The following is a 16,495-nucleotide window of genomic DNA, read 5'->3' as shown; positions in this document are numbered from 1 at the left end:
ACCCGGCCCGTGACCCGACCCGTATTTGACCCAACCCATATTCTGACCCGACCCATATTCTGACCAGTTTGATAGGTCTAATTGTCACCGTTTTGGCCTTTTGGACGCTTTCCCACTTCCAATTACTTAAGGGGAAAGAATCAGAAAAACAAGGCAAATCGTGTGTAAATGTAGCGGAAGCGAACAAATTAAATTAAAAAAAAGTCCAGAAAAACACGAAAGGAAGAGAAATTTAGAAACAATACCGTAATTAAGATCGAGGAACAAATTCAGCAGAGAGAATGAGGAAGAATCAAGAAACCTAGCTACCGAATACTACGTGAATGTCCGCCATTGATGAGCTCGAATTAAGTTTTAGCTGACGGAAAATCACAAAAAGACGATAACAGCAAACAATCAATTACTTGAGGTAAAAGGATCATAAAAACAACGCAAATCATGTGTAGAAGTAGCGAAAGCGAAATAAATTGAAATCGAAAATATTCCGGGAAAATGCGAAAGGAAAAGAGATTTAGCAAGAATAATACCGTAATTGATAAGATTGCATGTCCAATTTGTTCTTTGCAACAATTACACAACCAAAACTACTTATTCTTAATAATTTTCCCTCTTCAAAACCATTAATTGGGTTAATTTATGTCTACAAGATACACTTAACTCATGAAATGAATAGTTTGATACAATAATAATCCTTATTGTATCCACATCATTTATGACTATAGTTCGTAATAAAATAAAAAAGAAGATACTCAAAATAAGAAGAAATAGATGACGACAACAACACCATCAACAACAATAGCAATAGTCGAGGCAAAATATTAATAAACGTAACAATAGTCATGGCAAAATACTAATAAGCCTTGACAAAACTTAGTAAATTATTGATTCCTCACCGTATCTGAATTACAAACAGTCAAAACATGTGTTAAATTAAAAGGTCTCTACATACGGCTTCTTTACTGACAAGTGATCCATATATTTATTGAATAACTTAGCATTAGGTGTTTTAATGGAATTCAAAAATTACAGAGTACATAAGAAAAGAAACAAAACAAGTAGTGTTACAATATAATAACGATAGTAATAAATGATAACGATGATGACAAGGGGATCAATATATATTAGACCCTTCCCAATAGTAGGCCTGACATTTGGGTTAGCATTAATCATACTCAATACGAGACCACATATTTCCATGTCCATATTAGTTGTCCACTTAGACAATCCCCTCGAACTGATAAGGGTCGTCAACTAACGAGGTCTCCTGGATACATCTTCAACGTAATCATATCGGGAAAATAACTCTAGAAGTATTACACCCAAGCTATAAACGTCACTTTTCACACAATAGTATGCTCTCTTCTTTAACCTCGACTCTGTGGCACAGTAAACCGTCTCAGCTCAATTTTCATTTTCCCCAATGTTCCCTCAGGGTGTGGCAAACCCAAAGTCTTATATCTTTAATGTTTCTTTGGGCTCGTCCAAGAATATGTTCATCGGTGACAAATCCCCGTGCCGAATAGATTTGTCAGGAATGTAATTAAGTCCAATAACCATTTGGTGGGAGAAGTCTAGCATTCTTTCTCCGGTTAAACTCTTACTCGTCAACTGTACGAGAGACCTAAATAAACATATATACGAGAAGTTATTTCACATTATTCGAAACTTAAAATTGTGTTGTGGTCATGACACTTTTTAATTTTTTGTGAGTGAAATTTTGATCGAAGATATACAAATAATTCGAATAATGGGAGTATATGTATATAATATGAATTTGATTGCTTCTTAATATTCTGGTTGTAGCGTGTGTGCTACTAGATATGCCGGTGTCTTATATTGAAAAAAATCTTCCTCATATCACATATAACATGGTATCGAAGCGGTTACGATCCTAAAAGCCGATAATTTTCTTTTCACAACAAACGTTATCCAAAACACACACACAAAATCTAATGACTTTATTATTGGTGAATCGTGAGTACTTGTGTTATATCCTGGTGATTCTTGGTTATTTTGTAGTTATGGATGTTGTTCAAGTTGGTATTCATGTTTTTGATTAGACTCGTAAAGAAATTAGATGCAAGAAGGGTCTCTTTTGTCACAAGCTCAAACAGTTATCGATTCATGTAGTAGCTTTTGTCAGGAAACTTACATCTTATTATTGATATGTCAAGTGACGATGAACAACAAGAAGCGGTGGTTTGTAACTTACATCTTAATAAGGTATCTAGGGTAAGATTAGGAAACACAATACAATAAATATTGTGTGAGTATAAAATAAGAGATATTATTATTGTCTTACGGAATAAGTCAGTATATTCTAGATCTATGGTTAAACTTAAGGTATGAGTTAGTATTATAAATACGGTATTGTATTGTGTTTCCTAATCTTACCCTAGATACCTTATTACATCTTCACGCTGGTCAGTTGGAAGAATAAAAAGATGAGCCTTTTGTTATTCGTGAAGAAGAAAAGCATGTCGAAAATAAGATCGAAGAGGACTTGGTTGGTGAACACGACGATCCTAAAATACTAATTGTGGGTAGGGAGTTATTACACGATAATGCTTATTTGGATTTTCAAGTTAAGGAACCTTATCGATCAGCACTTGATAAATCAATTGACAATAAGCTATATGGAGGGAACTATCATTGTTATATCTTATTGAATTCGATTTCTGTAGATACTCACGATCATCTTGCTATTTCAAGCAAGTAGTGATGGGATTGGGTTCTGTTTGTTGGATGATGAGTTCTCAACGAGTTAATTTTTCTTTTAGTTGATTTTTGATAAGATATACTTTGTACATGCTTTAGTGATGAAGATATCGCAGTGTTGTTGGTAGTAAATTAATTGAAGGATACTCCACACCTTTGATAATCCATTTTCAGTCACCATTTTCCCCATTTTCACACGATTTTAAATTTGGTTTTTACAGCGATAATGAAAAAACTGGAATCGTCAACTTGTCTTTGCCACTTGGGGTGATTACCTTGATCGTATTCTGTCGAATAAGTTCACATCACCGTGTTTATAGCAAGTAATTAACCCATACTATTTTCTGCTTCTCTCGATGAACTCATTAATGATCAAAATGAACTCAACAAAAATGACCCCTATTCTTCAAATGATGAAGTGCCTCTTCTCAGCAAAATCTTTCACTGTGTAGATCAATCGTGATCCTGTTGTTGCTCAGTTTCAACAAATGCGCGGCCAGATAGAGCAACTTCAGGCAGAGCTTCTATATTACCGTGGTGACTCAAGTGTATCGTTTGATGAACTCCAGGTATCTTGCTTAGTTACTTCAAAGGAAAGAATTAGTTTGCTACATTTTAGAATCTGAGTTGATGGCTTCGAGTAATCTGGTCTACAACAGATTCTTAAGCACAAGATATCTTTGCTCGAGGCAAATAATGTGTCATCTTAGAGACTCACGTATGTTGAACACGTTTCAGGTGATGAAAAGGAACTTGAGCATTCGTCTCTGCAAGAAACACTAGATAAGGAACTTAAAGAGTTAGATAAGAAGCTTCAGCAGAAGGAGGTAACTGTGTTGTTTGTTGTGTGTAGCCGTGTGTACATTTATGAAATATCACTACACAAGTTAATACTTCTACCTAGCTAGATTTCCTCTAATGGTAGCTTTTCTCTAAATTAGGCTGAAATGAAGCGGTTTGCAGGTGGTGAAACCACGTTCTTAACATAACATTGTGAGAAAGAAGGCCCTGCAGGTGAGAAGTTGATATAATATGTACTTTGGCGTTGGCCCAAACATAATTTTGTCTTGGTCTTGGTTGGGAAAACTGACAGGAAGAAATTGAGGATTTAAGGAGCTCTGACGACGGTGCTCAAAAACTCAAGGAAGACTACCTACAAAGCTTAATGTTCTTCAGTCACAGGTCACGAGCCAAAACTTCGGTGACTTCGGATACTACGGTTAAACATGATGTCACAACGAGATCTACTATTGATACTAAGTTTGTTCTAAGAGGTTTTTCCTAACCTTATTCTTGCAGAATTGTTATTTAAGTCTTTTATTTCTTGTTGTCGTTCAATATAGTTTAGATTTTTCATCTCACTTAACCCTCCTATAAAAATGTTGGAGTTTAAATTGGCTTGTTATCGTATAGTCTTAGTTTCATTGATGTATGTGTTCACCAATTTGTAGGAAAAAATAGGTTAGGAAAAAATAGGTTAACAAATTGGGGTTTCACGCTTTTATTTTCACATTGGGTTTATGAATGAACATAAGTAGGAAATTAAAAAAGATAAGGCATCTAGCTAGCAGGTATTGATGAATGAACACTTTTATTTTCACTTTTATATTCACATTGGGTTTATGAATGAACATAAGTAGGAAATTATTCCCTAAGATAATAAAACTAGCTAACTATTGATCCCTTCCATTATATACCCATCTCCAATGCATGTAAACCAGGAGAGATATTACAGAATAGCGGCTCAAACCAATGGCAAACATACATGTAAAGCCCTCTTTAAAAAAAAAAAAAATGTAAAACAGAAATATAAAAATAACCTATTGCACAAGATTGATATTTGTATTTTTCACATTCGTTCATAAGAATAATCATTATTAGAAAATAGACTTCCAACAGCTGATTCAAAATGATGAACTGCAAAGTTGAAAACTACCTGTTCTGTAATACAGGCCACAGCCTCAACTAAAACACCTACAACATCAAAACGGTGAATAGCACGAAAGGCTTTGATTAACAGACAATGCCTCAGTTGTGCTTCCAGAAGATTGAAAAACTTGCTTGTCTCCGGATTCCAGCAGTGTCAATGAGCCGGAATTATTTCTGCAAACATAGATTACGATTTCTCAGCATATCAATGACTGTCATCCACATCAACATCAAACGCAGTAAGAAGTTTAGATGATGATAGAACACTGAGATATTTTTCCCATAGATGTGATTCAGAAGGGCACAAGGCTCAGTAACAAGAAAACATGCTCTAAAGTGGCAGCATCCAGTTGATCAGATGCCAGGCAGTACGACGAAATTGGAAACCAGGGAGCGATAAAAAGACAGGAGTTTCACAATTTCTGTAAGATTGGCCATTGGAAATTAAAAAGAGAAAGTGTTACGGGTTTTGCATGTTATAAGGAACACCTTGAGCTAATAGCCAAACAGCAACACTAAATGGACAGAAGGTGGCGACATAAGGCACTGTAGCAATAAAAAGTGAAATTTCTAATGTATTTTACTGTTTCTTGACTAGTCTCAGTCTCTAACTGAAAAATAAAATTTCACAATAATCAACCAGGTAGTCAAACTTTTATGAAAAATGATTAAAAGCAATTCCTGTAACTATTAAATTTTCTGATTGCAAACAAACATTGAACCCACCCATCAAAGTATCAAACACACACACCGCCTACCACTCAAAAAAGAGGAATAAGTGTCACACCTGGCCATCTGGTCCAGTGAATTCGGTGTCAATAGCATCAGGTTTGCTGCCACTGACTGGGCTCACGATAGTCCTATTCTCTCCAACCGATGGATTTAATATGCGGCTTTTACCAACATTTGGTCGTTAATATGCTGCTTTTACCAACATTTGATCTGCCAACGATTGCCATGGAGGGAACATAGTTTTCCTCTTCTTCCAGATAAACAGGTTTCTACATGGGCAAAATAGAAGCCTGTTAATTGTATAACTTTACCAAATAGAAAAAGCATCAGCAAGGCCACTGGTGAAGTAAGAGGGAGAATAAGCAAAAACATCAAATCAAATCTTATTGTTCCTATTTTTTCATCTTGACTTGTTTCTTTCTTTTACCCATCACTCACAAGAATCGTTCAATCTTTCTCAGGGTGAAGAGTAGATACTTTAGAAAGAACATTGATAGAATACATCAACTTTTATCAGACCCGAACATACGAGATCAAGAAGTACACCAGTTCCTGTTCCAGAGATAGCAGATATAGGAAGAGGTGAAAACTTACAAAGCCAATGAAACACGAAAGCCATTCTGAGTTTGAGCACATAAAAATTAATAGAGAGCTTGACACCCATAAATACATAATATGAGCTGTTTGACAATCAGCCTCAAACAAAGCACTGATAAAAGCTTAGCCATCTAATACTCGCATAAATTTAGATATCCACGAATCTTTCACATGCATATCTAACTTCCCAAAGATTATCTGTTGTTTTTTAAATAAGCATATCAGTAAACATAACAATATTGCACCCCCATGAAGTAAATTACCAAGTTCTCGGACCTCAGTATACACGTAAATATGTGACTAAGATAGTATCCACTAGACGTAATGAAATAATGACGAAGAATGACTAATTCTAGTCTGATAAACATATTGGATGATATTTTGTATGGTTAAGCTAGAATCTGAGAACTTTAGCTCAATAGTTACCATTCATTCAAATATTTTTGTTACTACATTAATGAATTGCCTAACTTGTACTTCAATCACACTGGAATAAGGATTCAATGATTTGTACAGCCAAAGTCATCAATTTCTAGGTCTGGAATGAATGCCAGATACTTCCTCCATTCAACTCCACTCTACCTATTTCATTTTTGTGCACTATTCACAATTGTGTATTCAATTTCGATTTTCTCTCGATACGTAAGTGGCAATATATTCATGTGGGATCTTGTTTGATTCGTCTTTACGAGTACATTAAAAATATCTAACTTTTATAATTTTTGCAAATACGAAGCTAACGATATTTAGCGTGTAAAACACGCGTTGACAAACGTGAAAAAAGAAAGTGGTAGAGTGGAGTTGAATGGAGGAAGTACTAGTTAAATCCAGTTAGCCAGGATGGTCAAAGCCTTGAAAACTGTGAGTATTAAGTTATTAACCTCATTGAATCTAACACAAACAAAAACCTAGTACAACTTGAACACCATCTCTTCAGTCAAATACAGCTGACCCCTAGAAAGCAGACCAGATTATTCTGAGACCAAAGGTGTCAATTCAAGCTCATCTTGAACACCATCTCTTGTCGTGCCTTGATCTACAGCATCAGCAAGATAGTAGAATAAGCTAATTTGCACACCACCATTAGAGCAAAAGAAGCATAATTCTAAGACCAACTTCCAGTTTAAAAAGTGCACATTCTCATAATTGCATGAAAAACCTAGATGTGTAAAAAACATTAAATACATGTGCAGGGGCGCAGCGATATTTATTGAGTAGGACTAACATCAAACATCTAATCAAATCTTTTTCTCCTATTTTTCCTTCTTGATTTGTTTCTTTCTTTTACCCAACCCCCACAAGAATCATACAATCTGCCTTAGTCCCTCAACACAACTAAACAATCTTTCTCAGGGTGAAGAGTAGATACTTTAGAAAGAACATCGACTGAATACCTCAACAACTTTTATCAGACCCGAACAAATGAGATCAAGAAGTTCTCCAGTTCCTGTTCCAGAGATAGAAGGTATAGGAAGAGGTGAAAACCTGCAAAGCCAGTGGAAAAAGAAAGCCATTCTGTGTTGAGCACATAAAAAATAATAGAGTGTTTGACACGCATAAATCCATAATATGAGCTGTATTGACAATCAACCTCAAACAAAGCACTGATAAAGGCTGAACATCCTAATAGTCTCATAAATTTAGATATCCACGAATCTTTGACATGCATATCTAACTTCCCTAAGATTTTCTGTTGTTTTTTAAATAAGCATATCAGGAAACCTAACAATATTGCACCCCCATAAAGTACATTATCAAGTTCTTGGACTTCATTATCCACGTAAATATGTGACTAAGTTAGTCAGTAAGATTTAGTAAGAGTCAATGAGACCAGATTATGTTACACCGAGTAAAAAACTAAGCCGTATACTAGCGAAAGCAACTCACACTTTTAGGCACGGGCTTCTGGCGTTTCTGCTTTCCTCCTGCTTCTTTGCTAACTTCACCTCATCTTCTGCAAAAGTGTACAAAGAAATCGACACCGTGAATTCTTAATGACAATGAGGCGCATAAACAGCTACGAAGTCGGGAAACTACTTGTCAAACTCTAGAAACCGAGACTGCATTTCTAAAGCAGCCAAATACTGTCATTCAAGAAAGCTATTTGCACCATGAACGTTAAAGAGATAGCAAGTTATCAAACTCTAGCAATCGAGATTGCGTTGCACCGCCAACAAATGAAACTCTCAAATGTACATTGTCAAGGAATCGAGCCCTATACGTCTTGGTCAGCTACATCAACCTCCAACCAATCAATCCAAATGCTCATTTGATATTGTAACCAGAAGATACAATAATGAAGTAAAATGCAATACTGATACTCAAATTCAAGCGAAACAGGCCTTCTCAACTCCTGAAAAAGAACACTTATCTTCTAACTATATGTGCTTAAGGCGGTGGTCCCTACTGCTATGAATCTCAAGCACGTTTGTTTACAGACGGGGCTCAAGCATTATGTTTGTTCGTTTGATAGTTCGGTACGTGAGGAACTGTAGAAGGTTAATGTCAAGGTTCAGCCGCCTTTTACTGGGGAAATGCCTAGGACAACCCGAGCAATTTGGGTTAGAGTTTGATGAAATTGAGGGGAAGTTTAGCATTGCCGAATGGATGAAAGGAAGGAAGGAGTGTGGGAGGAGATTGTGAGAGAGTGAATAGGTTTTGTATCAATTAATATTTGAGTACAATAAAGAACACGGCCTCTCTTTCCACCCCTGGTCCTTGATGGAGCTTTAAAAGCTACAGCCTCTCGAACCACTTGATTCAACGTGACAGTGCTAAGCCTTCTTGACCGTTCTTTCTCAACTATATTAGCGGCAACAATAATCCTAGAAATATCAAAGAAGCCAAGATCAAGATACTTTGGCAAGGACAAGCAACTGATCCGATAAACATTCAAGCAGCTGATCCGATAAACATTCTACATTGTACAAGTTTCAGGACTGTGTATATGTAATGTAACACCCTGTTAAGAATACGGTCTTAAGCTCATGATAGACAACAAATTAAGGGACCTTAGGAGACAGTTGTTAGTTCATACTTGTCAATACTTTGTCCAGTTATTTCAGTTGCATAAACAATGGGTGTCAATTGAAGATTGCTGAGCTTCCGTCGAACATCTTGCTCATATATTGTTGCTGTCTCCGGATTCTTAATCAGTATAGTATCCCATTTGTTCACAAATATTAAAGAGGCCTTCCCTTCCATCTCAATTCGTTCTGCAATATTGTAATCCTGAAAAATAGGAAAAAGGCGATAATTGACGTCAGTGCAAACAAAAGCAGTACCAAAACTTGAGTTGAAGAAGAAATTACCATGGTCACTATACACCTGTATAAAGTATTAAAACATTTCCAAATTTAGTTACTAGAAATGGGAGCTAGGGAGGTGCAGTCCATGAAGAGACTTAAGTTGAAGAAGAAATTACCAAGATCACCTAGAATAAAAAAACTAAGCCGGGTACTAGCGAAAGAAACTCACACTTTAAGCAACAGGCTTCTGGCATTAATGCTTTCCTTTTCCTTCTTTGCTAACTTTCATCTCATCTTCTGCAAAGGTGTTCAAAGAAATCGACACTGTGAATTCTTAATGACAATGGGGCGCGTAAACAGCTACTAAGTCAGGAACTACATGTCAAGCTCTAGAAATCGAGACTGCATTCTTAGAGCAGCTAAATACAGTCATTCAAGAAAGCTATTTGAACCACCAACATTAAAGAGAAAGCACGTTATCAAACTCTAAAAAATGAGATTGTGTTGCACCGCCAACAAAAAAAACTCTCAACCTGAGTTTCAACATTGTGGTACATTGTCAGGGAATCAAGCCCTATACTTATTGTTCAGCTACATCGACCCCCAACCAATCAATCAGAATGCACATTTGACATTGTAACCAGAAGATACAATAATAAAGTAAAATGCAATACTGAAACTCAAATTCAAGTGAAACAGGCCTTCCAAACTTCTCGATTCAATCACCCGCACTTTTAAATTAATCAACATCACACAACTTCTCCACAATTAATTGAAAAAAATGGACTAATAGCTAAAATTAAACGAACCAATGGTCAGTTCAAGAGAAACAGGTCTCGAAAACTTCAGGATTGAAACGATAATATTCGCGCTTTCGATTTAATCATCATTAAACATAACCTTCTACATAATTAATCATAAATAATGGACTGAACAGCTAAAATTAACTCACCAAGGGTCAATTCAACATAAACAGACTCGAAAACTTCTGGATTGAAGCGATAACATTCACGCATTTCAATTGGAGGAAAGGCGTTTTTACGAAGGTGTAGGAGGAGCATTTGGGGGTGAGCCGTCATTTTGGAGGGCAACGGTGGTTGAGTTTGTAGGTTATGGTGGGCCTACGGATGGGGGTGTTTTTCGGTGGTGAGGGCGTTTTGAGTAACAAGAAAACTGATCTTATTCCAGTCATGAATACAAGCACCACACTTAAAGGAAAACACACACACACACACACACACCAAGATAGACGAAGGAACACTGACTCGAATGACTTGACCCAAGACACGAACGAAGGAACCCAAAATTACCTGACAAACACACTCTTCAACTTATTCATCCTTCAAGCAACATTACAGTTCTTGCTTTGGCCTGTTTCCAGGAGCAACTGAGCAACTGTAACTCTGTATTCTGTAAGAGAGCCTCAAACACTTGTGAAGAACTAGCTTCATATGGACTGTCCTTCACAAAAGAAAACACCAGCACCACTGGTGCTCTAGCGGCTCACCACGACCGATCCAGGGACTTCAGCATCACAACAGGTCGCAGACCCGTCACTCTTTTTCCCGTACTTGGTCTGAACAACACATGCAGACGCGGCCATTGCAGCCCCTGAAGGCACTATGACCTCGTGTCTCCCTGTTAGGCAAAGTCCGAACCAATAAGAGAGTCATTCATCTTTCACACTGTCCCCATTTTTCTTCCTCTGTTCTTGCCGGTGCAGGGAGGGTGGTGGGGAGGTGCCGGTTACAAAAGATTTTTTAGGTTTTCAATTCTCTCTTTTTTCTCTCTTATTCCTCTCTTGGTGGGGGTTGAGAAATGAGAGGGATACAAATTACAATTGGAAAAAGTGGGAAAAATGCGCGGGGTTGAGTAAAATGACGCGCGGGATTTAGCAAGTCCCTATTAAAACACTCATATTTTATAGTTTTTTTTTTCAAAAATCTGAACCTTTTTATATAATTTTACTAAAACTCTGTCCTAAAGCCCATATTTCAACATAGAAATCATTTTTTAGAGAGTATCGAGCATGAAAATCTAAAGCCCATATTTTAACATAGAAATCATTTTTTACAGAAAGCGAACTTCTGTTAGAAGAAAAGGGCCATTCATGATTGATATTATCAAAAAATGTTTTTTTACTTGGGCAAAAATGGGCTTTTGGTGAAATCTTGGAGAAATGCTCAAAGAATGTAGGTTTTGGAAAAAAATTATAAAAGGTGGGAGTTCTAAAAATGAGGTATAGAAAATGCGGGAGCTATGAATTAACTCTTAATACCTCACGTAACTTATGTCATGGGTTTCATTTAAAAGGGGCCTCCATGAAGAAAAGACAAATTTCTCAGCTCAACATCTTATCAAATAGGAGCCAAATAAATAAGAGAATACGGACAACATAATCTTACCTTAATTACTTTACATATCAGGACCCCCGTGAGTTTTCATGCATTAAAATAATCGCCAAATTGACCTTCTCAAAGGATATCTGAAGCTATTGGACTGCCACCATAAGGGCTCTGGGCTAATACCAAGCCAGCTACCTTGTCCTTCAAATTAGGCCAATACATAGATAAAGCAGCTGCAGCATCTATTCCTCCTTTACTATGACCAAACAACATGACACATTTACTGGAGCCCCAGTAAATCTCCTCAACATAATCTTTCAATCCTGTTGCATTTTTTCTCGACTGAAGCCTGTTAGCAAACATATGTTCATCAATGTAAGGAATTACATAATAACATGTACAAAACTCCGCCTTGGTTATACAGCAGGGATACTTGTCATAAATTGTACAACCTCCCTTGGTTATACAGCAGGGATACTTGTCATAAATTGTACAACCTCCCTCCCATTTTTATAGTCCTGCTTAGCTTTGGAAGTTTGGTGATTAACTAATGTTAACCTTGACAGTTTAATTCTCCAAATATAGGTAGAGATACTAGGTAAATTCTATCATGTTCCGTTTTTAATCAAAACTGTTTTTGTAACCTTTACAGGATGGTCTGAGTCACTAAGACACATAAAGTTAGTGATCGAGCAATACACGTTTAGGTAGGTCAGCAAACACAGTTGCAGCCTGCAGAAAGGCCTATTATTGCAACATCACAACGTCAAAGATGGTTTAAGCTAATGAAATACTCGCCCGAAAGACCAAAATTCCAAAGCTTGGAGTTGCCCTTTACCTGGAGACTAGGACTTGTTGACGGCAAGTATTATATTCTTGTCTGAATAGGTCTTCCGTAACCAGTCGCCTATTTCCACATCACCTGCAGTCAGGCCGGCCTGTTCAGAATTAATAAATGAAATAACCCCAGGAAAAGATGGTTGTTCATTTTAATGTTTGCGTGTTTCAGTGCAAAATATAAATCAGATTGTTAAATTCAAAGAATTAGCATCACCACTTTACAAATCTCTTAGAAACACATCATGCCGTTGCCAGCATGATTACGACATTGATGAAGAATATTAGATGACTAAAATACAACATTACTAATGACGGGAACATTCTGATCTTATGGATCATCAGGACTCTAGTGTGAACACAAGAGAACATGTGTCCACCATAAAACCACACTGACTAACCAAATGGGTTTGGTATAGTGGTTGCTCACTTCATCCCTTAACCATGAGGTTAGGGGTTCGACCCCTGCCCATGGGAATGGAGCAACTCTTTGGCCAGCCGTTTACCTCTTCGTGAGAGCACCCGCGGCGAGGGGATTATACACCATTGTCGACGGTGGACACCCCGGTTTACACCCAAAAAAAAAAAAAAAAAAAAACCACACTGACTATATTAACCAGGTTATTCAGAGGATAGTAAACACTGGTCACTCATCAATACAAGAAGAGGAGGGGGTTATTAGACATCGAACGAAAATTAATGTTTGTGCAGCTGAACACTAGAAAGCACACTAGATTACCAAAAATGAAGTCAAAGATATATTGGAGGTTATAGAACACCCGTATAATGATTTGCAGTAGTTAGAGATGGGAGCTAGGGAGGTGCAGTCCATGAAAAGACTTAAGTTGAAGGAACAAATTACCAAGATCACTTAGAAAATAGTTCACTCAAAATCTGTCCCCCAAAAAAAAAAAAGATGCCAAATAAAACTCGTATCAAATATCACTTCTTACAGCTTTTTGACGGAAATGAGTCGTATTCCATATGGGCTAGCTAGTGATGTAAACGGAGCAACATAAAGCAAAACCAGAAATATCTAAAATTGGTGATCTAAGAAAGGAACGCACCTGACCATCAACCAGAAATATGACGATAGATGATTCCTCAACGGCTATAGCTGCGTGTCTCCCAATTTGTGAAGGCATTTTAGTAACAGCTGCCTCTCTAGCAGCTAACGGGATTCCCTCTATACCAATAGTAATAGTCGTAGATATATTCAATCTTCAACAAGTACTTCTTGTGCTTTGGATAATGTAACAACACCTCTGGTGTCTATCACCATGAACTCATTCTCCTCCAAAAAAAGACCTTCCATACAGTCGATCCCTAGTAACCCCAGGCTCATCTACCACAATTGCTCTGTTACCCTTCAGGAGTACAGAAAAAAAGAGGGATAAAGCATGTACCATTGATACAATCATGCTAGTAAGAACTCAACAGGCTAGACGTTGCAACATTATTTTCATAATCACATCTGAGACACCCTTGGTTATACAGCAGGGATACTTGTCATAAATTGTACAACCTCCCTCCCCTTTCTATAGTCCTGCTTAGCTTTGGAAGTTTGGTGATTAACTAATGTTAACTTTGACAATTTAATTCTCCATATATAGGTAGAGATACTAGGTAAATTGCTCTGTTACCCTTCAGGAGTACAGAAAAAAGAAGGGATAAAGCATGTACCGCTGATACAATCATGCTAGTAAGAACTCAAAAGGCTAGCAGATTTACGCACATTTGGCCTTCCAACTATAGCCCCTTGGAAGAAGAGGATCATGTATCTGCAGGAGTTGGAAAAGGATATCAACAAAAAATGACTTATCTCAAACCTGTAGATTGACTGGTAGGCATAATCAGATCTATTTCACTATCAACGAATCCCAAGAAACAGACATTTTATAATGAAAGATGACTTATCTCAAACAATAAATTTTTGAGACCAGATAAAATGCAATAGAGTAGAAAACTAAAGCTTCTTATGTTGGAGCAAATAGTCGTATATAGCCAAGGCAACTCACACTTTTAGGAACAAATTTCTGGCATTTCTGTTTTCCTCCTGCTTCTTTGCTAACCTGCACCTCATCTTCTGCAAAAGTGTACAAAGAAATCCGTGAATTCTTGATGACAAAAAAATGCATAAACAGCTGCTAAGTCGGGCAACTAAACGTCTAAACGTTAATAAATATTTTTATCAAACTCTAGAAATCGAGACTGCATTTCTAAAGCAGCTAAATACAGTTATTCAAGAAAGCAATTCACACAACCAACATCAAAGAAAGAGCAATTTATCAAGCTCTAGAAATTAACACTGCATCGTGCCGCCAGATTTTCAACATTGGTACATTCTCTGGTAATCGAGCACTGTGCCTCTTGTTAAGCTATAACAACCACCTACCAGTTAATCTAAGTGCACGTTTTACATTGTAAGTTGTAACTAAAAGATTTGATGACAAAGTACAACGTAATATCATGTTCAATTTCAAGCGAAACAGGCCTCGAAACCTTCTGGATTGAAATAAGTTAAACTTAAACGCACCGATGGTCAATTCAGCAGAAACAGTCCTCAAAAACAACTGGACTGAAGCATAACATTCACGCGTTGCAATCAACCATCATTACACATTAACATCCTACGTACTGCGTAATTGATTAAAATGAAGGACTAAAGAGCTAGAATTAAACGCACAGCTGGTCAATCCAAGCGAAACAGGCCTCGAAAACATCTGAATTGAAGCGATAATATTCGCGTTCAATTAATCACATAATTTCCTACGCAATTGAGTGAATTTAGCTAAAATTAAACGCATAAATGGTAATCCAAGCGAAACAGGCCTCGAGAACACCTGAATTGAAGTGATAATGCTCGCGTTTTCAATTAATCATCATTACACATAATTTCCTGGACAATTGAATGAATTTAGCTAAAATTAAGGCTAGAAATTAAACATACCAATGGTCAATTCACGAGAAAGAGATCTAGAAAACTGCTGAACCAAAACCCTAGCTTCAGCTTGAAGCTCATCTTCATCAACTAAGAAGTTTTCATCAGTAGCTTCGCTCTCATAACCTTCATACTCCACAAACTCTTCGTGTTCATCTTCGCCTTCAAAATTGTCTTCGACGTCGTCGTTTAGCTGCGAATTTCCTGGAGAACGAAGGACCGGGGCGCGAAAACTGGGAGGAGAGAGAGTGTGTTTTAGTGGAGAGAAAGAGAAGAGATGAAGTAGGAGAGAGGAAGAAAGAGAAATTGAAGGATTGCGAAAATGGCGATGATGGAGGGAGAGGAGACGTGGTTCTAAAGAGATCATTGGTGGCGATATTGCCGGCAACCGCCATTGTTACCGGTGTTGAGCTTTTTCGTCCGTTGGTTTTCAGGGTGGTTTTTTGCGGTTTATCTTCTATTATGTCTTTAATTTTGTAACTAAAAATAAATAAATAAATTATGTCTAATTTTGATTGGGATATTATTTGTTTCGATAAATTTGGATCGGTTCAGACCGAAAAAGACCTAAACTATTACTAAAAACATAAATTATTTTTACTAAAACAGAACTTGCAAATGTAAATTGGGTTAAATAATGCCACCAACAAGCCCTTGGTACTGAGAATTGTGGATGGAGCAACATCTTTGAGGGTAGGGTGGTTGTGTTTATGAGCCTGGGTTGGTTTACTAATGGTGATGTTTTTCGATTGGTGAGGGCAGCTTGGTCCCAAAGGTCTATCCATCTGATCGTGCTAGGGGCGTTTAGTAGAAATTGGATGGGTTAAGGGTGGTGGAGTGTTGGTACTTGGTTGGTTGGTTGGGTATAAGATGATGCAATAAAGGACAAAGAAAAGTCCAGACTTAAAATAAGGATCCATTGTAAATTTTCAATCGGATTCCAACGTAAATTTTCAGTCGGATTCCATCGGTTATAATGTACCAATTGCATTATGAGAAAAGAGGGTGATGGACCATAGGACAGTTTGTATTTCGAATTACTATATGAAAGTGTATTGTTGTTAAATTTTCCTCTTAGTATAAATAGCCGTTAAAATGATTTTTTTTTTTTTTTTTTTTTTTTGATACATATGAGGGGCGAAGCCCCG

The 16,495-nt window shown here is 37.2% G+C and overlaps 1 protein-coding gene across 5 annotated transcripts; it reads right to left on the bottom strand.

Moving 5' to 3' along the window:
* Nucleotides 1–5,434: 5,434 nt before the first annotated feature.
* Nucleotides 5,435–15,833, bottom strand: LOC141619385 (uncharacterized). 5 transcript variants are annotated; one of them, XR_012531692.1, is made up of 12 exons: nucleotides 15,357–15,833; nucleotides 14,425–14,492; nucleotides 14,090–14,187; nucleotides 13,474–13,773; nucleotides 12,408–12,507; nucleotides 11,630–11,918; nucleotides 10,535–10,862; nucleotides 9,454–9,521; nucleotides 9,014–9,207; nucleotides 7,864–7,930; nucleotides 7,371–7,461; nucleotides 5,435–5,648 (listed from the first exon to the last, which is right to left on the bottom strand). XR_012531692.1 is itself a non-coding variant. In XM_074436403.1 (4 exons), exons 1-3 carry the CDS (start codon nucleotides 15,712–15,714, stop codon nucleotides 14,134–14,136), a joined length of 480 nt encoding a protein of 159 aa, XP_074292504.1. In that variant the 5' UTR covers nucleotides 15,715–15,833; the 3' UTR covers nucleotides 14,036–14,050; nucleotides 14,090–14,133. The 5 variants fall into 5 exon arrangements, 1 of the variants encoding a protein (XP_074292504.1); XR_012531689.1 differs by having other exon boundaries at nucleotides 12,408–12,491; XR_012531690.1 differs by lacking the exon at nucleotides 5,435–5,648 and adding an exon at nucleotides 6,781–7,012 and having other exon boundaries at nucleotides 12,408–12,491.
* Between the last annotated feature and the right edge of the window lie 662 nt (nucleotides 15,834–16,495).

The sequence above is a fragment of the Silene latifolia genome, chromosome X, assembly GCF_048544455.1.
Source record: "Silene latifolia isolate original U9 population chromosome X, ASM4854445v1, whole genome shotgun sequence".
Lineage (NCBI taxonomy): Eukaryota > Viridiplantae > Streptophyta > Magnoliopsida > Caryophyllales > Caryophyllaceae > Silene > Silene latifolia.
This window is presented reverse-complemented; position numbering and strand designations above follow the sequence as displayed.

Coding starts and splice junctions, on each gene's coding strand:
- LOC141619385 (XM_074436403.1), bottom strand. CDS start 15,714: ATGATCTCTTTAGAACCACGTCTCCTCTCCCTCCATCATCGCCATTTT. Junction 14,493..15,356: donor TTCTCGTGAATTGACCATTG/GTATGTTTAATT, acceptor ACACTTTTGCAG/AAGATGAGGTGCAGGTTAGC. Junction 14,188..14,424: donor AGAAATTTGTTCCTAAAAGT/GTGAGTTGCCTT, acceptor CAACTCCTGCAG/ATACATGATCCTCTTCTTCC.